Consider the following 24299-nt stretch of genomic DNA (forward strand, 5'->3'; position numbering starts at 1 on the left):
TCTCATTTCCTTTCCTCCTTTCCTAGTTCCCTTTCCTCCTTTCCCTTCCTAGATGAATTTCCTCCTTTCCTTTCCTAGCTCCTTTCTGATTTTCAATTCCTCCTTTCCTAACTCCCTTTCCTAGCTGCCTTTCCTTTCCTCTTTTCCTAGCTTCCTTTCCTAGTCAATTTTCTTCTTTCCTAACTCCCTTTTTTCATTTCCTAGATCCCCTTTCCTATATAAATGTTGTTGTTCCTTTCCTAACTCCCTTTCCTAGCTGCCTTTCCTTTCCTCTTCTCCTAGCCTCCTTTCCATCTTTCATTTCCATCTAGCTAATTTTCCTCCTTTCCTAGCTCCCTTTCCTTTCCTAACGTTTTGATTTGATTTTAAACACAATACAACCACACGTGGATACAGTACAATGCCTTTAAAATCACCGAGGATGACACTTGAAATGACACTTGGTCCTCTTGAAAATAAATGAAAACAAAATATACACAAGATTATAGCATAAAAACAAAATACTAGGAAAAGAGGAAAAGAGCTAGGAAAAGAGGAAAGGAAGCTAGGAATGGAACAAGTCATATGCAGTTAGGAAAGGATAGGTGGGAAGGGAGCTAGGAAAGCAAAGGAGGGGAGGAAAGGAAGAAAAGGGATCAAGCAAAGCATGCTAGAATTTTTTTGAAAGGGAGATAGGAAAGAATGAAATGGAGCTAGGATAGGAGGAAAGGAATGGGAGTTAGGAAAGTGATCTTGGAATGTAAAGGAGGGGAAGAAAGAAAGATGCATGGTTTTAGTGACAGGCCATGCTGAGCTGCAGCTATTTAGCCACATAGTGGCGCTACATTCACATTAAATCGTCTGTTTTGAATTAGTTTTCTAGTAACGACCAACCAACTCTATAATAATTACATTCCTTTGTTGCACAAGTTGTTGAAATAAAACCAATGACATAATATACCTAATCGTTAGCAAATACAGTAATAACTGAATGTACTGTTAAAACAATGGCAATTTACTAATGTGTACAGCCAGCGCGGCACCATACCGCACAAGTGCACTCTTGACTAGGTTGATCACACAAGAACCAGCTTGTCAGTGCAAGGCCTGGAAAATGGCTGCAGGATCTGGCGCGTCAAGCGGTCACGGTCCGCCTGCGGCCCTTGAGTCAACTTTGGACCGACGGTTTCAAGGAGTGTCGAACACAATGGAATCAATTCAAGGACTATCAAATTGGTGTATCGAGAACAAGAAATACCACAGTCTTATCGTGCGATACTGGATGAAATGGTTGAGGAAATGTGAGTTGCTAATCTTAGCTAGCTAACGTTAGCTGGTTTGCCTGGCTAGCTTAGCCTACTTTAGCTAGATAACTGTTAGCTATTTGTTAGTTAACCCGGGTGCGCGCAAAGTAGTACCCTGGAGCTTCTTAGTAAGCTAGGTAAATGCTGCCTTGCTAGCTAGGACTTGGAGTCCCAGCAAGACAATGCTGTCACTACAAGCTGTTGACATCCAACTAGCAAATGTTTGTTACAACGTTGTCAGTTGTTGACAAACAATGGCTTTAGTGAACGAGTATTTTCCGCATAGATGTAACGTTAGTGCAAAGCTGTTCGCTATAAATCCTACCCTGGAATAGGTTCTACCTTTCTCTGTTCTTAGTGGTCTTGATGGGATGAAATTAGAATCACAATCATCAGTTTGATTTAGAAGATGTGTCCAAAACAGTAAAATAATCCAGATACATGTTAGCCATTTCTCGAGCTAGTTAATTAACTAGTTAGCCTAGCTACATGTTTATAAAAGTTACTAAGTGGTAACGTAACAAGTCGAACACTAGTTAACGATATTGATGTTATTGCTACTGTAACTTACTGTTTACTACATAGTAGTTATTACACACTAAACATAGGAATGTGTGAGGAGCAGACATGAGTAGGCTAACCTCTCATTTTGGGAGCTTCAGTTGTTGTAGGCCTATGGGGAGTGTATAATGCTTGTGTATAGTACTAGCAATTATTATTGCCAATAATTGAAGATGCCTGGATGTATTGTGTTCTCCCAGAAACTGAAACACGCTGTGCTGCTGCTATAAAGCCCAAGTGAAGGTATCATAAAACCTAGCGGTCAAACAGGGAAATGTTTCAAATCGTTTTTTCCACCATTCATTTTTCCCATAGGGGATTTTAGAAACACTTAAAATAAGGACTGTGTTTCGTGTAGGCTTACCCTGGCGTAACGTTTTGATAAGCATGTAAATCTCTTGGACAAGGTGACATTTGTCAATATATTCTTCTCTATTTACTCTCTGATTTGAATAGCTAACTAGACATAATGCAAAACTACAAGTCCCCGCAAGCTCATATCTAGCTAAATACATTTACCCAACTTATTCATTAGTAACTACATTTAGCTAGCATTATATAGTTAATCGAGAGATTCTTAGCTTTGCCTCGATTCGGCAGTCTTGTCCATATCATGGCATTTGGAGTTCTTTATGATAGCCACATTAGCAGCTAATTAGCGTTGCATTTTAGTGGGGTAATTGCAGGCAAATATATTGATAAAAGTCACCTTGTCCTAGAGAGATTTACACGGTTATCAAAACTTCACGCTAGTGTAAGCCTACACGAAACATAGCCTTTATTTGAAGTGATTCTAAAATCCCCTATGGGAAAAATGAATGGTGAAAAAATGATTGGAAACATTTTTCTGTTTAACCGCTAGGTTTTATTGGGTATGACTCATACTGTGGTATTATATATGTTTTCCTCTGCATTTTTGTTAATGAGCTTTGGTAGTCCATATTGATAATTTCAATATGTGCTGTGTTTTAGAAACTATATGTGATTATTGTTGTAGTACTGCTAAAGTATACCTAACTGTAAATTACTTTTTGATGCTGCTCATGTTTTAGTCCTTAAAGTGGCCAACAGCAGTTGCAACAATAACAAAGCGATCTCCATGCCTATGTTTCTGTAAAAAGCTGAGAGATGGGGCTGGAGAAATGTAACCACTATCAAATGCATAGACAAAGCTAAGGATGCAAATACTCACTATCCATGATATCAAAATTATAGTTTCAATTACAGTACCAGTCAAAAGTTTGTACACACATACTCATTCAAGGGTTTTTCTTTATTTTCTACATTGTAGAATAATAGGGAAGACATCAAAACTATGAAATAACACATATGGCATCATGTAGTAACCAAAAAAAAGTTTAATAAATCAAAATATATATTATATTTGAGATTCTTCAAAGTAGCCACCCTTTGATTTTATGACAGCTTTAAACACTCTTGGCATTCTCTAAACCAGTTTCATGAATAATGCTTTTCCAACAGTCTTGAAGGAGTTCCCACATATGCTGAGCACTTGTTGGCTACTTTTCCTTCACTCTGCGGTCCAACTCATCCCAAACCATCTCAATTGGGTTGAGGTCTGGTGATTGTGGAGGCCAGGTCATCTGATGCAGCACTCCATCACTCTTCTTCTTGGTCAAATAGCCCTTACATGCTGACCACACCGCTCGCATCGCGTGTGGGAGCGTTGCAACATAAATGTACACATACATGTTATTCAATCATTGCAACCAAACTGCTCGTGCGCCTCAGCGAGCATCTGCGTGGCCATGAGCTAAAATAGAAATTGGTTCTATTTGTGACGCTCAACACGCTGCAAGTCTGCCTCTCCCATCTCCTCTTTGGTTTTTTGAAGCATATACCCACTTGGGAGATTGAAAAATGAACTGACGTCCACACTCCAGTCGGTTGTGGTAATAAAGTTGGTAACACCGTAAAGTTGGTTGCGAACCGCCATATAAAGTCCAAAGAAGTAAAAAAGAAGCGTGAGGAAGGAGGAGAGATGACATAACGGTAAACCAAATTCCTTTCTCATCTGTGGATTAATTGTCAGGGTAAAGGACTTTGTGTATTTCAGGTAAAATAACAACCCAATGTTTATATCCCAGGATAAATTAGCTAGCATCAGCAAGGTAGATAGCTAAATTGCCATGAATGTTTAATGCTTTTCGACCTGTCCCCAAATGAATATAATTGGTTCAGAGTTTGTTTTGATATTTCAAGCTGCGTGTCCTGATCGTGTCTGGTGTGTGGGGTACAAAATCAACATGCGTGTGATGGCACACGCGTGCGTCAGGTTTGGTCAGCATGTTACACAGCCTGGAGGTGTGTTGGGTCATTGTCCTGTTGAAAAACAAATTAAGGTCCCCCTAAGCTCAAACCAGATGGGATGGCATTCATTGCAGAATGCTGTGGTATCCATGCTCGTTAAGTGTGCCTTGAATTCTAAATAAATTACTACATATTCGTCCACCAGCAAAGCACCCCGACACCATCACACCTCCTCCTCCATGCTTCACGGTGGGAACCACCGTTTTCCTCCGTTTTCCTGCTAAGCGTCTCACAAAGGCACAGCGGTTGGAACCAAAAATATTACATTTGGACTCATCACACCAAAGGACAGATTGCCACCTGTCTAATGTCCATTGCTTGTGTTTCTTGGCCCAAGCAAGTCTCTTCTTCTTATTGGTGTCCTTTAGTAGTGGTTTCTTTGCAGCAATTCAACCATGAAGGCCTGATTCATGCCGTCTCCGAACAGTCTCTGAACAGTTGATGTGTCTGTTACTTGAACTCAGTGAAGCATTTATTTGGGCTGCAAGTTTTAAGGTTGGTAACTCTAATGAACGTATCCTCTGCAGCAGCGGTAACTCTGGGTCTTCCTTTCCTGTGGCGGTCCCCATGAGAGCCAGTTTGATCACAGCGCTTGATGGTTTTTGTGACTGAACTTTAAGAAACTTTCAAAGTTATTGAAATTTTCAAGATTGACTGATCTCCATGTCTTTAGTATAGTGGTTTCCTTGCAGCAATTCGACCATAAAGGCTTTAAAAGTTACAGAAATGTTCCAGATTGACCGACCTTCATATCTTAAAGTAATGACGGACTGTCGTTTCTCTTTTATTATTTGAGCTGTTCTTGCCATAATATGGACTTGGTCTTTTACCAAGCAGGGCTATCTTCTGTATACCCCCCTACCTTGTCACAACACAACTGATTGGCTCAAATGCATTAAGAAGGAAATAAATTCCACAAATTATCTTTTTACAATTACCTCATGAAGCTGTTTGAGAGAATGCCAAGAGTGTGCAAAGCTGTCATCAAGGTAAAGGATGGCTACTTAGAATCTCAAATATAAAATATATTCAGATATTTTATTAATACATGATTCCATATGTGTTATTTCATAGTTGTGCTGTCTTCACTATTATTCGACAATGTAGAAAATAGTAAAAATTAAGAAAAACCCTTGAATGAGTAGGCGTGTCCAAACCTTTGACTGGTACTGTATGTTTTGAAGATGTATAGTGTTTGTTTACATATATAAAAATTGGATCTTTTATAGGTTATATTCTTCCAGAGTCAATGGATAGGCCTATATATCATGAATTTATAAGTCCCAAAATGGATGTAACAACTGCAGATTGCCCTTTTTAAGGTAATTTTCTGTGAGTGGGAAATTCAGTGATTGTGGTGAAAGAGAGCGGGGAGTGAGAGTGAAAGGCTGGGGGGGGGGAAATCAATGACATACCTGATAATATTGAAATATGTTGTTGGTTGTGAACAGCTGAGATGTACTAAAGGTGTATTGCCATGCAGCTTGGTGAACGGGTCCATTTACATGATGCCATTTACATGATGCCTTTACAGAGCTAGTTTAGGAACAAGTGGTTGCTTTGGAGGCAGAGCATGATGCCATTTACATGATGCCTTTACAGAGCTAGTTTAGGAACAAGTGGTTGCTTTGGAGGCAGAGCTCTCTTGGGTTTTTCAGAAAACCATGACTGTTTGCTGGTGCTCTAGTGTGAGCCCCTGCCTTTCAGCACCAGAAGCTGATGTAGGATATGCTTAAAAATGGTATGATGTAGGCCTTAAGTTAGAGGTCAAACGATTATGATTTTTCAACGTCGATACCGATTATTGGAGGACCAAAAAAAGCCGATGCAGATTTGATATATATATGTAATAATGACAATTACTGCATGAACACTTATTTTAACTTAATACATCAATAAATTCAATTTAGTAACAAATAATAAAACATGTTCAATTTGGTTTAAATAATGCAAAAACAAAGTGTTGGAGAAGAAAGTATAATTGCAATATGTGCCAAGTAAAAAAGCTAACGTTTATGTTCCTTGCTCAGAACATATGAAAGCTGGTGGTTCCTTTAAACATGAGTCTTCAATATTCCCAGGTGAGAAGTTTTAGGTTGTAGTTATAGGAATTATAGGACTATATCTCTCTCTACCATTTGTATTTCATATACATTTGGCTATTGGATGGTCTTATAGGCACTATAGTTTTTTATTTATTTTACTAGGCAAGTCAGTTAAGAACAAATTCTTATTTTCAATGACGGCCTAGGAACAGTGGGTTCAAGGGCAGAACGACAGATTTTGTACCTTGTCAGCTCGGGGATTTGAACTTGCAACCTTTTGGTTACTAGTCCAATGCTCTAACCACTAGGCTACCCTGCCGCCCCGATGGTATTGCCAGTGTAACAGTATAGCTTCCGTCCCTCTCCTCGCCCCTACCTGGGCTCGAACCAGGGACACATCGACAACAGCTATCCTCGAAGCATCGTTACCCATCGCTCCACAAAAGCCGTGGCAAGGGGAACAACTACTTCAAGGTCTCAGAGCAAGTGGCGTCACCGATTGAAACGCTATTTGCGCGCACCCCGCTAACTAGCTAGCCATTTCACATTGGTTACACCAGCCTAATCTCGGGAGTTGATAGACTTAAAAGTCATAAACAGCTCAGCGAAGAGTTGCTGGCAAATGCATGAAAGTGCTGTTTGAATGAATGTTTACGAGCCTGCTGCTGCTTACCACCGCCCAGTCCGACTTCTCTATCAAATATCAAATCATAGACTTAATTATAACATAATAACACAAAGAAATTCGAGCCTTATAGGTCATGAAGGGCAAGTTTGTTTTTCATGGCCCATTTCCCCGGGTGGGTGAAGATTTCACTTAAGGACTGATGATCTAAAATGTACAAATTTCACCCACCTGGGGCACTGGGCCATGCAAAACGAACTTGCCCAATGTAGGCCTGAAACCTTCTTAGAGTTAGTGTCTGCCTTTTATGGTGTGACATCAGAATAACCGTCTTTATTATGTAGGCTAATGGTGGTTAACTGCCTACCTCTTTAGCCTATATGACTTTCGAACAACTGTGTTGGTGATGTTACAGTGCAGGGGTGTCAAACTCATTCCATGCAGGGCCTAGTGTTGGCAGGTTTTTGTTTTTCCCTTTCAATTAAGCCCTAGGCAACCAGCTACGGGGAGTTCTTTATTAATTAGTGACCTTAATTCATCAATCAAGTACAAGGGATGAGTGAAAACCCACAGACATTATCTAGTTAAGCAAAGGTGTCATTTAGCTTGCTTCATCAGAGATTAGGCTTTTGGAAAGGGCTTGACATCGGCAAGTTTTCGCCCTGGTAAAGTTGTCAGTATGACTACTGTCATCACCACTAAACACTGAGTGTACAAAACATTAAGAACACCTGACAGATTGACCAGGTGAATTGAGTTGAAAGCTATGATCCCTTATTGATGTCACTTGTTAAAGCCACTTCAATCAGTGGAGACAGAGGGGAGGAGACAACTTTTACAAAGGATTTTTAAGCCTTGAGACAATTGAGACATGGATTGTGTATGTGTGCCATTCAATGGGTGAATCAATACTAGGAGGGTGTTTAATGTTTTGTATACTGTTTATCCCCTGAAATGTAACTAGTTAACTAGCTAGCCATATTGACGTGATCAGTTATTAGCTAGTTAGCCAATTTGACGTGGTCCATGAATCATGTCTGTCAGCAGCAATCGTGATTAAACACTGTTGAAAAGGGGATAATGTGAGCTTACTTTGCTAGGTAGGCAGGCCTATGTTGGTTGGAGAAAAAAGTATGTTAGATCTACTTACCACTATGTTCAGCCAACTGTACAAAGTTTCTACCGGTAGCTTGCAAATGCACTGTTAGCTGATAATGTTTCATCGGCAAATGCTTCTGCTGCTTGACAGGCAGAGCCCACAGAGGATGGGGAAATGAACCTAAACCACTCATACTTGTCTGGTATAGTTCACTTTTATATCACTCAAATATCCAATTAATGGTGGCCAATATTGAGAGATATTGTAAGGTTACTCTAACGTATCTGAAAGTACATGATCAATTGATGTTTACTGATCATGAAAAGCATGCAGTTACCTGCTGTTTAACTCTGATAGAGATAAATGCGCACAATTTTTTTGCATGGAATAATCAGAAATGTGTAGTTCTGACTAAGCTCTTCAAGAGGCGATATTACAATAAATAAACAAATGTATTTATAAAGCCCATTTTACATCAGCCGATGTCACAAAGTGCTGTACAGAAACCCAGCCTAAAACCCCAAACATCAAGCAATGCAGGCGTAGAAGCACGGAGGCTCGGAAAAACTCCCTAGAAAGGCCAAAACCTAGGAAGAAACCTAGAGAGGAACCAGGCTATGAGGGGTGGCCAGTCCTCTTCTGGCTCTGCCGAGTGAAGATTATAACATTACATGGCCAAGATGTTCATAGATGACCAGCAGGGTCAGATAATAATAATCACAGTGGTTGTAGAGGGTGCAACAGGTCAGCACCTCAGGAGTAAATGTCAGTTGGCTTTTCATAGTTAACATCTATTTAACAATCCCTTAAATGGCATGCAGTTGTCAATGGTTTTAGCAAAGCTGGGGGTGTCCTTGCCCCCCAGCAGGCAAATCGAACTCTGCACCTTACTGTGACTTTTATTTATAATGACCTAGATGTTTTTTTATTTTATTCTTAAATTATTATTTTATAATTTTTTTAATATATATTTTTTTACCCCCTTTCCCCCCCAATTTGGTGGTATCCAATTGTTAGTAATTACTATCTTGTCTCATCGCTACAACTCCCGTACGGGCCTGGGAGAGACGAAGGTCGAAAGCCATGCGTCCTCCGAAACACAACCCAGCCAAGCCGATCTGCTTCTTAACACAGCGCGCCTCCAACCCGGAAGCCAGCCGCACCAATGTGTCGGGAAGAAACACCGCTACCTTGTTTAGCGCGCACTGCACCCGGCCCGCCACAGGAGTCGCTGGTGCGTGATGAGACAAGGATATCCCTACCGGCCAAACCCTTCCTAACTCAATTGTGCATCGCCCCACAGACCTCCCGGTTGCGGCCGGCTGCGACAGAGCCTGGGCGCGAACCCAGAGTCTCCCAGAGTCTCTGGTGGCACCCAGAGCGCCACCCGGGAGGCCGAGAATAACAATGTTGATGTCATAGTGGCTAATAGGGCTAGGAATTGCCAAGGACCTCATGATATGATATTATCACGATACTTAGGTGCCCATACGATATGTATTACAATTCTATATGTATTGCGATTTAAAACTGTGATTACATTGCAATTTCCATGGTCCAAACATTGCTCACCAAATGCATGCTGCAGAGGGACAAGAGAGAGCATAAGTAAGCTAGTTTTGATCAGTCAATGGAAATGTGTCCTGAAAACAATTTGGCACCCTATTTAAAAATAAAATTGGGAACAAACTAAACTAAAAGAAACGTCCTCTCACTGTCAACTGCGTTTATTTTCCGCAAACTTAACATGTGTAAGTATTTGTATGAACATAACAAGATTCAACAACTGAGACCTAAACTGAACAAGTTCCACAGACATGTGACTAACAGAAATTGAATAATGTGTCCCTGAACAAAGGAGGGGTCAAAATCAAAAGTAACAGTCAGTATCTGGTGTGGCCACCAGCTGCATTAAGTACTGAAGTGCATCTCCTCCTCATGAACTGCACCAGATTTGCCAGTTCTTGCTGTGAGATGTTACCCCACTCTTTCACCAAGGCACCTGCAAGTTCCTGGACATTTCTGGGGGGAATGAGCCTAGCCCTCACCCTCCGATACATCAGGTCCCAGACGTGCTCAATGGAATAGAGATCTGGGCTCTTTGCTGGCCATGGCAGAACACTGACATACCTGTCTGGCAGGAAATCACACACAGAACGAGCAGTATGGCTGGTGGCATTGTCATGTTGGAGAGTCATGTCAGGATGAGCCTGCAGGAAGGGTACCACATGAGGGAGGAGGATGTCTTCCCTGTAACACACAGCATTGAAATTGCCTGCAATGACAACAAGCTCAGTCCGATGATGCTGTGACACACCGCTCCAGACCATAACGGACCCTCCACCTCCAAATCGCTCCAGAGTACAGGCCTCGGTGTAATGCTCATTCCTTCTACGATAAATGCAAATCCGGTGAAGAGCACTTTTTGCCGCTTCTGTCTGGTCCAGCGACGGTGGGTTTGTGCCGTTGATGTCTGGTGAGGACCTGCCTTACAACAGGCCTACAAGCCCTCAGACCAGCATCTCTCAGCCTATTGTGGACAGTCTGAGCACTGATGGAGGGATTGTGCGTTCCTGGTGTAACTCAGGCAGTTGTTGTTGCCATCCTGTACCTGTCCCGCAGGTGTGATGTTTGAGTGTACCGATCCTGTGCAGGTGTTGTTACACATGGTCTGCCACTGCGAGGACGATCAGCTGTCCGTCTTGTCTCCCTGTAGTGCTGTCTTAGGCATCTCACAGTATGGACATTGCAATTTATTGCCCTGGCCACATCTGCAGTCCCCATGCCTCCTTGTAGCATGTCTAAGGCACATTCACACAGATGAGCAGGGATCCTGGGACCCTTTCTTTTGGTGTTTTTCAGTGTCCTAAGTTTTCATAACTGTGACCTTAATTGCCTACTGTCTGTAAGCTGTTAGTGCAGAGGTGGGCAAACCTTTTGACTCGCGGGCCACAATGGGTTCTAAAATTTGACAGAGGGGCCGGGCCAGGAGCATTTGGAGAGGGAGTGTTTGGGCCGGATATACTAAAGCATTAAATGTAGTGTGTGCAAACCTCATAGCACAGTAAGAACACTACAACCCAATTTATTAACTGTCTTTCAAATGTGAAAAATAGCCCTTATCAGTTAATAAATTTGTCTCAAGGAATATGCAAGATATGGCATTTACATACTATTTCGCAGATACTGGGAGGAGGAAATGTAAATAGATTAAAATAACATACGCACTGTGATTTATCAAGATTGCGTCTGTTTTTAATAAGTTTCAATCGAAGGTGCAAAGTTAAAGAAATCAACATTTATTGAAAAATGGAATCACTTTCAACATTCAAAACATATTATTACACAACGAAATACTCAAGCTCAATAATATCTACTTGTGTTAAACTCCGCAAAATCATGGATGGATTGTCCTGACCGCGCGATCTACAAACTCGCCACGGACGCCCCGCCTTCACGCGCAAACAGTACACGTGTATCGTTGCCAAGCACACAGACATAGGCTGTATTAAATATCCTACCTGCAGCTGAAAATTTAAATTAAGAGCGTGTGCGGCGTGTTAATTAAGCTACTGTACCGCTGCTGTGCGTAAATGCGCATTGCTCTTAATTAAAAGACGCACTTCCAAACTTTCCATATGCATTTTTCATAACACAGCAGAAAAACTCACCATTTCAGTGGGAACAGTGTTGTTGGTCTCCTTTTTTTGCCAGTGCATCAAAGTCTGGAGTTAGTTTTGTTGTGGCAATTCTCAGGACAGATCTGAGGTGTTGGTCAGTTAACTTGGATCTGTGATGGGCTTTGTTGATTTTCATGACGCTAAACGTCTTAGTGTCTTAACGACAGTTCCACAGGTGCATGTTCATTAATTGTTTATGGTTCATTGAACAAGCATGGGAAACAGTGTTTAAACCCTTTACAATGAAAATCTGTGCAGTTATTTGAATTATCTTTGAAAGACAGGGTCCTGAAAAAGGGACGTTTCATTTTTTGCAGAGTTTATGAAAGAACTACTGGAGTTAGGTGCAGGTACAGCTACCTAGCGCAAAAATAATATTGTGAAATTGTCAAATATCATCAAAAATGTTTGATATATAACTATCAACCCCCCCATCCTCCCCCTAAAGCCGGGCTTTATAATGTTACTGGACGGGCTCGAGCATCGTTGATCGCCGTTGATCACCACCTTTCAAATCGTGTTGCATTATGGGTATAAAAATTGTCCAACTTGCGACTACTACACGTCAACTGCATGAGCGTTACCAAAATTGATGCATCTCACCAAATGCACCATGCAGCCATGACCTGCATTGTGGGAGGTACCGTTTGTTAACCACTCATTAAGGTGTCCAAAGAAGTGGCTGAAACAGGAACCAACTTTGCCATGATTCTAAACAGTCCCTCCAGGATTTCACAGACATTTTTTGTGATATGTGCAGGCAAAAATGCTTGATTTTGCTGCTTCAATTCTGACATTTTGTTAAAAAAAATTCACCTTTATTTAACCAGGTAGGCAAGTTGAGAACAAGTTCTCATTTACAATTGCGACCTGGCCAAGATAAAGCAAAGCAGTTCGACACATACAACGACACAGAGTTACACATGGAGTAAAACAAACATGCAGTCAATAATACAGTATAAACAAGTCTATATACGATGTGAGCAAATGAGGTGAGATAAGGAGGTAAAGGCAAAAAAAAAAAAGGCCATGGTGGCAAAGTAAATACAATATAGGAAGTAAAACACTGGAATGGTAGATTTGCAGTGGAAGAATGTGCAAAGTAGAAATAAAAAATAATGGGGTGCAAAGGAACAAAATAAATAAATAAAATAAATACAGTAGGGAAAGAGGTAGTTGTTTGGGCTAAATTATAGGTGGGCTATGTACAGGTGCAGTAATCTGTGAGCTGCTCTGACAGTTGGTGCTTAAAGCTAGTGAGGAAGATAAGTGTTTCCAGTTTCAGAGATTTGTGTAGTTCGTTCCAGTCATTGGCAGCAGAGAACTGGAAGGAGAGGCGGCCAAAGAAAAAAAAAATTGGTTTTGGGGGTGACCAGAGAGATATACCTGCTGGAGCGCGTGCTACGGGTGGGTGATGCTATGGTGACCAGCGAGCTGAGATAAGGGGGGACTTTACCTAGCAGGGTCTTGTAGATGACATGGAGCCAGTGGGTTTGGCGACGAGTATGAAGCGAGGGCCAGCCAACGAGAGCATACAGTTCGCAATGGTGGGTAGTATATGGGACTTTGGTGAGAAAAAAAATTGCACTGTGATAGACTGCATCCAATTTGTGGAGTAGGGTATTGGAGGCTATTTTGTAAATGACATCGCCGAAGTCGAGGATTGGTAGGATGGTCAGTTTTACAAGGGTATGTTTGGCAGCATGAGTGAAGGATGCTTTGTTGCGAAATAGGAAGCCAATTCTAGATTTATCTTTGGATTGGAGATGTTTGATGTGGGTCTGGAAGGAGAGTTTACAGTCTAACCAGACACCTAGGTATTTGTAGTTGTCCACGTATTCTAAGTCAGAGCCGTCCAGACAGGCGGACAGGCGGACAGGTGCGCAGGCAGCAATTGGTTGAAGAGCATGCATTTAGTTTTACTTGTATTTAAGAGCAATTGGAGGCCACGGAAGGAGAGTTGTATGGCATTGAAGCTTGCCTGGAGGGTTGTTAACACAGTGTCCAAAGAAGGGCCGGAAGTATACAGAATGGTGTCGTCTGCATAGGAGGTGGATCAGGGACTCACCAGCAGCAAGAGTGACCTCAAATGATGTATACAGACAAGAGAGTCGGTCCAAGAAATTGAACCCTGTGGCACCCCCATAGAGACTGCCAGAGGTCCGGACAGCAGACCCTCCGATTTGACACACTGAACTCTATCAGAGAAGTAGTTGGTGAACCAGGAGAGGCAATCATTTGAGAAACCAAGGCTGTCGAGTCTGCCGATGAGGATGTGGTGGTTGACAGAGTCGAAAGCCTTGGCCAGATCAATGAATACGGCTGCACAGTAATGTTTCTTATCGATGGCGGTTAAGATATCGTTTAGGGCCTTGAGCGTGGCTGAGGTGCACCCATGACCAGCTCTGAAACCAGATTGCATAGCAGAGAAGGTATGGTGAGATTCGAAATGGTCGGTAATCTGTTTGTTGACTTGGCTTTCGAAGACCTTACAAAGGCAGGGTAGGATAGATATAGGTCTGTAGCAGTTTTGGTCAAGAGTGTCCCCCCCTTTGAAGAGGGGGATGACCGCAGCTGCTTTTCAATCTTTGGGAATCTCAGACGACACGAAAGAGAGGTTGAACAGGCTAGTAATAGGGGTGGTAACAATTTCGGCAGATCATTTTAGAAAGAAAGGGTCCAGATTGTCTAGCCCGGCAGATTTGTAGGGGTCCAGATTTTGCAGCTCTTTCAGAACATCAGCTGACTGGATTTGGGAGAAGGAGAAATGAGGAAGGCTTGGGCGAGTTGCTGTGGGGGGTGCAGTGCTGTTGACCGGGGTAGGGGTAGCCAGGTGGAAAGCATGGCCAGCCGTAGAAATATGCTTGTTGAAATTCTCAATTATAGTGGATTTATCAGTGGTGACAGTGTTTCCTATCTTCAGTGCAGTGGGCAGCTGGGAGGAGGTGTTCTTATTCTCCATGGACTTTACAGTGTCCCAGAACTTTTTTGAGTTTGTGTTGCAGGAAGCAAAAGCTAGCCTTGGCTTTTCTAACTGCCTGTGTATAATGGTTTCTAGCTTCCCTGAACAGCTGCATATCACGGGGTCTGTTCGATGCTAATGCAGAACGCCATAGGATGTTTTTGTGTTGGTTAAGGGCAGTCAGGTCTGGGGAGAACCAAGGGCTATATCTGTTCCTGGTTCTAAATTTCTTGAATGGGGCATGCTTATTTAAGATGGTTAGGAAGGCATTTAAAAAAAATAACCAGGCATCCTCTACTAACGGGATGAGATCAATATCCTTCCAGGATACCCCGGCCAGGTCGATTAGAAAGGCCTGCTCGCTGAAGTGTTTCAGGGAGCGTTTGACAGTGATGAATTGAGGTCGTTTGACGGCTGACCCATTACGGATGCAGGCAATGAGACAGTGATCGCTGAGATCTTGGTTGAAGACAGCAGAGGTGTATTTAGAGGGCAAGTTGGTTAGGATGATATCTATAAGGGTGCCCGTGTTTAAGGCTTTGGGGAGGTACCTGGTAGGTTCATTGATAATTTGTGTGAGATTGAGTGCATCAATCTTAGGTTGTAGGATGGCTGGGGTGTTAAGCATGTTCCAGTTTAGGTCGCCTAGCAGCACGAGCTCTGAAGATAGATGGGGGGCAATCAGTTCACATATGGTGTCCAGAGCACAGCTGGGGGCAGAGGGTGGTCTATAGCAGGCGGCAACGGTGAGAGACTTGTTTTTAGAGAGGTGGATTTTTAAAAGTAGAAGTTCAAAATGTTTGGGTACAGACCTGGATAGTAGGACAGAACTCTGCAGGCTATCTTTGCAGTAGATTGCAACACCGCCCCCTTTGGCAGTTCTATCTTGAATAAAACAAGCGTAGGGGGGAGGCTTCTAATGTTAACATGCATGAAACCAAGGCTATTACGGTTACAGAAGTCATCAAAACAGAGCGCCTGGTGAATAGGAGTGGAGCTAGGCACTGCAGGGCCTGGATTCACCTCTACATCGCCAGAGGAACAGAGGAGGAGTAGGATAAGGGTACGGCTAAAAGCAATAAGAATTGGTCGTCCAGAACATCTGGAACAGAGAGTAAATGGAGGTTTCTGGGGGCGATAAAATAGCTTCAAGGTATAATGTACAGACAAAGGTATGGTAGGATGTGAATACAGCGGAGGTAAACCTAGGTATTGAGTGATGATGAGAGAGATATTGTCTGTAGAAACATCATTGAAACCAGGAGATGTCATCGCATGTGTGGGTGGTGGAACTAATAGGTTGGATAAGGTATAGTGAGCAGGACTAGAGGCTCTAGAGTGAAATAAGCCAATAAACACTAACCAGAACAGCAATGGACAAGGCATATTAACATTAAGGAGAGGCATGCTTAGTCGAGTGATCAAAAGTGTCCAGTGAGTAGTGAGGTTGTTTGGGGTCACGTCGATTCAGACAGCTAGCCGGGCCATCGGTTGCAAGCTAGCATAGGATGGAGGTCTGTTTTTAGCCACCTCGTGCGTTTCCGTCGGTAGGATTAGTGGGGTTCCGCGTTGTAGAGGGGATCAATCCAATTCGCAAAAAAAACAATAGATATAGTTATAGAGGCCCAAGAAAAAAAAAGAAAAAAAAATATTCGATAGGTCTATTCTGATAGCAGCCGATAAGACAGCTAACGATTAGCGGAGGAGGAGCCAGCCGGATAACTCCCTCGGGCAGATAACGTCGGTAGTCCAGTTGTGAAGGCCCGGTGGGGCTCCGCGTTGGCAGTTAAACGGGTCCGGATAGGTGATTGTAGCCCAGGAGTGACTGATGGAACTCTTCAGCTGTTACCAACCCTGTTACCAAAATTTGTATGGCAATATGCAATGATTTTGTCTAATTTGTCACGCATTCACTGAGGGGAAAAGTTGGACATGTGGCTTGGTTGAACCATATTATGCAGTAAATGTGCGGTTATTGGTTCAAATTACAAGCCCTCTTTATATAAGGCGGGAGTGGGTTTTATGCAATAATATTAGGGCTGTCCCTTACAAAATATAATATTTGACCGAGAGTCGTCTTTTCCAACAACCAATCGTTCAATGTTTAAACGTATATTTCTCGTTATTTAATAAGGAAAGGGAAAGGGGGATACCTAGTCAGTTGTACAACTGAATGTATTCTGCTGAAATGTGTCTTCCGCATTTAACCCAACCCCTCTGAATCAGAGAGGTGCGGGGAGCTGCCATAATCGACATCCACGTCTTCGGCGCCCGGGAAACAGTGCCTTGCTCAGAAACTGCCTTGCTCAGAACGACACCTCGGGGATGCAAAAGACGTGGCAAATGAACTTGAATTGGGGGAATGTTTACTGGTTGCTCAGGAGGTAAAGGAAGTCAGATGTGTTTAATTACATTTGGCTAGTTGTGTAAAATACTGGAGCTCAAGAAAAAGGAGCAAGCGCTGCGTGCATATTGTGTGTGCCAAACAGGTTAGATTACAATATCCTTTTTTTGACCGTTTGGGAAAAACTAAGCTAAATAAATTACAGACTTACCATAGAGTCTGTTGCAATGTTTTTTTGTAAATACTTTATTATAGCAAATAGGAAAAACAGTTGCATTCATTCGGGAATGCAATTTCCAAAATGGATCAGTTTATTTGTTTACGCTAATTATTCAAGGATTGCTTTGTTAGTTTATTTTAAAACTAAAATGCTTGATTGCATTTCAATCATGAATGACTCATATGCTGTGTGATGACATGAACAAATTAATGATTGACTGATACAGTAGTGTATATAACTAATGAAATATAGGGCTAAGTAAGTTAGGCTATTATGACTAAATAGGACGCACTCTTAGGCCTACAGCTTGTTGGTGGTTATACAAGACTCCTATACTAAGCCAACCAATGTTAATGACATTACTTATTATTATAATGATGGTTGTAATAATAACAATAAGGAGATCAAGAAAAAGGAGGATTTTTCTAAGTATAATTTCTCTGACAATTTGGAACAGTGTAAACAACACTATATCAGTTATAATTACAACCAGAGAGGCTGAGCTAATGAAAAAAAGTGTTAAGCCTTCATTACAGCATAGCCAAATTTGTGAAATTCTTTATCCAACGGGTTATGGTTGCGTGCTCACGGAATAGGTAGGCTATTAAACACTCAAACAGGCAACAGAAGCAGGATCTGTCTTATATCTGTAGATATATATATATGGTTTATAAAGCCAAGAAAATGTAACAGTTAGGCTATTGATTAAAGACCTAATGAAGTTTGGGCTTCCTCTTTTCTTAGACAATAAGGCAACAGCTTTTTTCTTGTCTCCTAACTCCGCTGCTGCCTGTTCTGTGCTGAAATAGTGTGGTGATTGGTCAAATTTGCAAGCGCTCACATAATATGCGGGGAATGCAAAAAAATTGTGATTGCGGAATCCTGAAGGATCAATACCCCTGCCTGTTTAGCTTTTATTTTGGTGCATTAGCATCAAATAGCCACCGCGATATGCAACTTTTCAGGGAATTCAGGAACCAATATTCTCAGTCAGTTAGGAAAGCTAAGGCTAGCTTTTTCAAACAGAAATTATCAGCCGAAATTTTTGAAACCCCCATTACTAACCTATTCAACCTCTTTTTCGTATAGTCTGAGATCCCCAAAGATTGGAAAGCTGCCGCGGTCATCCCCCTCTTCAAAGGGGGAGACACTCTAGACCCAAACTGTTATAGACCTTTATCCATCCTGCCCTTCCTTTCTAAAATCTTAGAAAGCCAAATTGACAAACAGTTCACCGACCATTTCAAATCTCACCGTACCTTCTCCACTATGGAGTCTGGTTTCCGAGCTGGTCATGGGTGCACCGCAGCCACGCTCAAGGTCTTAAAACCTGTTATTTCAGCTGAAATAAATGTACAAATTATTCTTAAGAAGTATTTAACTTTAACACATTAACAAGTCCAATACAGCAAATAAAAGATAAACATCTTGTTAATCTACCCATCATGTCCGAATTTTAAAATGTTTTACAGCGAAAACACAACATATATTTATGTTAGACCACCACCAAATCCCCCCAAAAACAGAAATTTTTCCCAGCCACAGTCACAAAAGCAGAATTAAAGATAAAATGAATCACTAACATTTGATAATCTTCATCAGATGACCCTCATATGACATCATGTTACACAATACATTTATGTTTAGTTCGATAATATGCATATTTATATCCACAAATCTCGGTTTACATTGACGCCATGTTCAAAAATGCCTCCAAAATATCCAGAGTAATTACAGAGAGCTACGCCAGATAACAGAAATACTCATCATAAACTTTGACGAAAGATACATGTTTTACATATAATTAAAGATACACTGGTTCTTAATGCAACCGCTGTGTCAGATTGTTTTTAAACATTACGAAAAAAGCCTACCATGCAATAATCTAAGACGGCGCTAAGACGTAAATATATTTCAACGCCATGTTGGAGTCAACAGAAATATGAAATTACATCATAAATATTCCATTACCTTTGATGATCTTTCATCAGAATGCAGTGCAAGAAGTCCTAGTTCCACAATAAATTGTTGTTTTGTTCCATAATGTCCATTACTAGTGTCCAATTAGCTGCATTTGCTACCACTTTCAGCTCACATACTGGTCCAGGCGAACTCGGACAAAAACTTCAAAAATATATATTCCAGGTCGAATAAACTGATCAAACTAAGTAGAGAATCAATCTTCAGGATGTTATTTTCATATATATCAATAACGTTCCAACCGGAGCATACGTTTTCATCTGCAGCCAAATGGAACGATGGTGATATCAACAGACAAATGCGCAACAGGGGAATTGCATTCTGCCAGGACAGTGGCTCATTCCCCTCCCACTCGGTCAAAGTTCACACCAGAGGCTCCATTCCACGTTCTACTGAATGAGGACATCTAGTGGAAGGCGTAGGAAGTGCTAACAGATCCATATCTTGTTTGGAAGTGAAGAGGCGATGACGTAAAATTAGACCCGCATGCAGAATTTCACTTGTTTGGAAGATTGCCTGCCCTATGAGTTCTGTTATACTCGCAGACATAATTCAAACAGTTTTAGAAACTTCAGAGTGTTTTCTATCCAATAATAATAATACTATGCATATATTAGCAATCTAGGACAGAGTAGGATGCGGTTCACTATGGGCACGCAATTCATCCAAAGTGAAAATACTGCCACCTATCCCCAACAAGTTTTAAACGGTATCATAACCGCCATCGATAAAAGACAGTACTGTGCAGCCGTCTTCATCGACCTGGCCAAGACTTTCGACTCTGTCAATCACCACATTCTTATCGGCAGCCTCAATAGCCTTGGCTTCTCAAATGACTGCCTCGCCTGGATCACCAACTACTTCTCAGATGGAGTTCAGTGTGTCAAATTGGAGGGCCTGTTGTCCGGACCTCTGGCAGTCTATGGGGGTGCCACAGGGTTCAATTGTCGAGCTGACTCTTTTCTCTTTTCTCTTGATGCTGGTGAGTCTCTGATCCACCTCTACGCAGACGACACCATTCTGTATACATCTGGCCCTTCTTTGGACATTGTGCTAACAAACCTCCAAACGAGCTTCGACGCCATACAGCACTCCTTCCGTGGCCTCCAACTGCTTTTAAATTCTAGTAAAACTAAGTGCATCCTCTTCAACCGATTGCTGCCCGCACCCTCCTGCCGACTAGCATCACTACACTGGACGGTTCTGACCTAGAATATGTGGACAACTGCAAATACATAGGTGTCTAGGTAGACTGTAAACTCTCCTTCCAGACTCACATTAAGCATCTCCAATCCAAAATCAAATCTAGAATCGGCTTCCTATTTTGCAAACAAAGCCTCCTTTACTCATGCTGCCAAACATACCCTTGTAAAACTGACTCTCCTGCCGATCCTGGACTTCCGCGATGTCATTTACAAAATAGCACCCAACACTACTCAGCAAACTGGATGTAGTCTATCACATTGCCATCCATTTTGTCACTAAAGCCCCATATACTACCCACCACTGCGACCTGTATGCTCTCGTTGGCTGGCCATCACTACATATCCGTCGCCAAACTTACTGGCTCCACGTCATCTATAAATCTTTGCAATGTAAATCCCTGCCTTATCTCAGCTCACTGGTCACCATAGCAAAACCAACGCTACAGCAGGTATATTTCACTGGTCATCCCCAAAGCCAACACTTCATTTTCCCTCCTTTCCTTCCAGCAAAAATCACTGAAGTTGGAGACTTATCTCCCTCTCTAACTTTAAGCATCAGCTGTCAGAGCAGCTTACTGATCACTGTATCTTTAACTTGTCTAGGACTGGAACCCCCCGCCGCAACAGCCAGTGAAAGTGCAGGGCGCCAAATTCAAAACAACAAAAATCTCATAATTAAAATTCCCCAAGCATACAAGTATTTTACACCATTTTAAAGATAAAAGTCTCGTTAATCCAGCCACGGTGTCTGACATCAAAAAGGATTTACACAAACGATTGTTAGGTCACCACCAAGCCACAGAAAAACACAGCCATTTTTTCCAGCCAAAGAGATCACTAACCTTTGATGATCTTCATCAGATGACACTCATAGGACTTCATGTTACAGAACACATGTATGTTTTAAAGTTCATATTTATATTTTAAAAATCTGAGTTTACATTGGTGCGTTATGTTCAGTAGTTCTAAAAAATGCGGTGATATTGCAGAGAGCCACATCAATTTACAGAAATACTCATAATAAACATTGATAAAGATACGACTATTATACATGGAACTTTAGATAAACCTCTCCTTAATGCAACTGATGTGTCAGATTTCAATTTTTTTTTACGGAGAAAGCAAACCATGCAATAATCTGAGTACAGCCTTTAGACAACAAAGCAGCAAAAAAGATACCCGCCATATTGGGTAGTCAACATTACTCTGAAATAGCATTTTAAATATTCACTTACCTTTGAGGATCCTCATCAGAATGCACTCCCAGGAATCCCAGTTCCACCATAAATGTTTTGATTTGTTTGATACTGTCCATCAGTTATGTCTAAATATCTTCTTTTGTTCGGGCGTTTGGTCAACAATTCCAAAAGCACGTTCAGGTCGCGCCGAACGTCGGTCGAAAAGTTCAAAAAGTTCCGTTTACAGCCCGTAGAAACATGTCGACCTAAGTATGGAATCAATCTTTAGGATGTTTTTAACATAAAACTTAATTAATGTTCCAACCGGATGATTCCTTCGTCTGTACAAATGAAGTGGAACGTAGCTACCTTTCATGTGAGCGCGCCAGACCACTCACTCAAAGCGCCCTTTTGAGCCCCTCCTTTAGAGTTGAATCCTCAAAACAGGTTCTAAATACTGTTGACATCTAGTGGAAGCCTTGGGAAGTGAAACATAACTAATATCACCCTGTATCTTCAATGGGGGCTGAGTTGAAAAACTACAAACCTCAGATTTCCCACTTCCTGGTTGGATTTGTCTCAGGTTTTCGCCTGCCATATGAGTTCTGTTATACTCACAGACATCATTCAAACAGTTTTAGAAACTCCAGAGTGTTTTCTATCCAATACTAATAATATGCATATATTAGCATCTGGGACAGAGTAGGAGGCCTTTCACTCTGGGCATGCTATTCATCCAAAAGTTAAAATGCTGCCCCCTATCCCAAAAATGTTAAACAGCACTTTTGTGCGTTTTGCCACCAGCTCTTTGCTGTGCTTCAAGCATTGCGCTGTTTATGACTTCAAGCCCATCAACTCCCAAGATTAGGCTGGTATAACCAATGTGAAATGGCTAGCTAGTTAGCGGGGTGCGCGCTAATAGCGTTTCAAACGTCACTCGCTCTGAGACTTGGGGTAGTTATTCACTTGCTCTGCATGGGTAACGCTGCTTCGAGGGTGGCTGTTGTTGATGTGTTCCTGGTTCGAGCCCAGTTAATAATAATAATAATAATATGCCATTTAGCGGACGCTTTTATCCAAAGCGACTTACAGTCATGTGTGCATACATTCTACGTATGGGTGGTCCCGGGAATCGAACCCACTACCCTGGCGTTACAAGCGCCATGCTCTACCAACTGAGCTACAGAAGGACCAGTTAGGGGCGAGGAGAGGGACGTAAGCTATACTGTTTCACTGGCAATACTAAAGTGCCTATAAGAACATCCAATAGTCACAGGTATATGAAATACAAATGGTATAGAGAGAAATAGTCCTATAATTCCTATAATAACTACAACCTAAAACTTCTTACCTGGGAATACTGAAGACTCATGTTAAAAGTATCCACCAGCTTTCATATGTTCTGAGCAAGAAACTAAAAACTTTAGCTTTCTTACATGGCACATATTGCACATTTACTTTATTTTCCAACACTTTGTTTTTGCATTATTTAAACCAAATTGAACATGTTTCGTTATTTATTTGAGGCTAAATTTATTTTATTGATGTATTATATTAAGTTAAAATAAGTGTTTATTTAATCATATAATCACATAATCATCTGCACATCTGTCACTCCAGTATTAATGCTAAATTGTAATTACTTTGCGCCTATGGCCTATTTATTGCCTACCTCCCTACTCTTCTACATTTGCACACACTGTACATAGATTTTTGTATTTTTATTTTCTATGGTGTTATTGACTGTACGTTTCTAACTCTGTGTTGTTGTTTTTGTCGCACTGCTTTGCTTTATCTTGGCCAGGTTGTAAATGAGAACTTGTTCTCAACTGGCCTACCTGGTTAAATAAAGGTGAAATAAAAAAACACTTATGGATATTGGATGGCTAATTGCTGTTCCAATTGTGGAAGCAACATTATAGATCTAAATTATGTTAGTGGAGTTTTAGGTTATAGCTAGCTTATGTAGTTAACTAGTTAGCTTGTTTGACTAACATTAGTTAGCCAACGTACCTTTCTTGCAGTTTCTCAGGCAGAAGCACTCCAGGGTGATTCATGTGAATTGTGTTATGCTTTGCAGGGCTTCTGTATTGGCTGCTGGTCCCTGGCGTGCCGTTTCTCATGTAGGTGCATTCTGAAGCGATTCAAATTAATTGTGTTTCACGCCGCAGAGCGTCTGTATCGAGCACTGGTCACTGGCACACTGTGTTTCTTGAGTTGCAGGCTGCCTGCCACAGCTCACAGAGCTAAATAACCTTCAGAACTGTGTTGAACCCAGACAGATTATATATTTACCAATAAAAGCGAATGTGCTAGTTACAGAACTTTATTAAAACTATGTTTGGAAGAAATAGGATGCTTTTTTTTGTTGGTGTGGCAGCAATGATTGTCTGCCGTTGCGCATCGCCACACTTAAATGAATGCAGAGGAAACATTGCCTTGACTCATTCCACATTTTGTTGTTACAGCCTGAATTAAACATGTATTAAATATATGTTTTCCTCTCACCCATCTACACACATTACCCCATAATGACAAAGTGAAAACATGTTTTTTTTTTTCAGGTCTTGCCATAGATTTACATGTAGATTTAAGTCAAAACTGTAACTAGGCCACTCAGGAACGTTAACTGTCTTTTTCGTAAGCAACTCCAGTGTAGATTTGGCCTTTTGTTTTAGGTTATTGTCCTGCTGAAAGGTGAATTAATCTACCAGTGTCTGGTGGAATGCAGACTGAACCAGGTTTTGATCTAGGATTTTGCATGTGCTTAGCACCATTGTGTTTCT

The 24299-nt window shown here is 41.5% G+C and overlaps 1 protein-coding gene across 5 annotated transcripts in view; it reads left to right on the forward strand.

Annotated features, from left to right (window-relative positions):
* The first annotated feature begins 844 nt into the window (after window positions 1–844).
* LOC118399121 (regulation of nuclear pre-mRNA domain-containing protein 2-like) overlaps window positions 845–24299 on the forward strand; it is a 58365-nt gene continuing 34910 nt past the window's right edge. For all 5 annotated transcript variants that reach the window (XR_004828767.2, XR_004828765.2, XR_004828768.2 and 2 more), the window contains exon 1: window positions 845–1280. Coding sequence is in view for 1 of the 5 variants with exons in the window: in XM_035794924.2 (XP_035650817.1) it covers window positions 1001–1280 (280 nt within the window). In the remaining 4 variants the exon portion in view is untranslated. The remainder of the gene's footprint in view (window positions 1281–24299) is intronic.

Source organism: Oncorhynchus keta, chromosome 20, assembly GCF_023373465.1.
Source record: "Oncorhynchus keta strain PuntledgeMale-10-30-2019 chromosome 20, Oket_V2, whole genome shotgun sequence".
NCBI classification, from domain to species: Eukaryota; Metazoa; Chordata; class Actinopteri; order Salmoniformes; family Salmonidae; genus Oncorhynchus; species Oncorhynchus keta.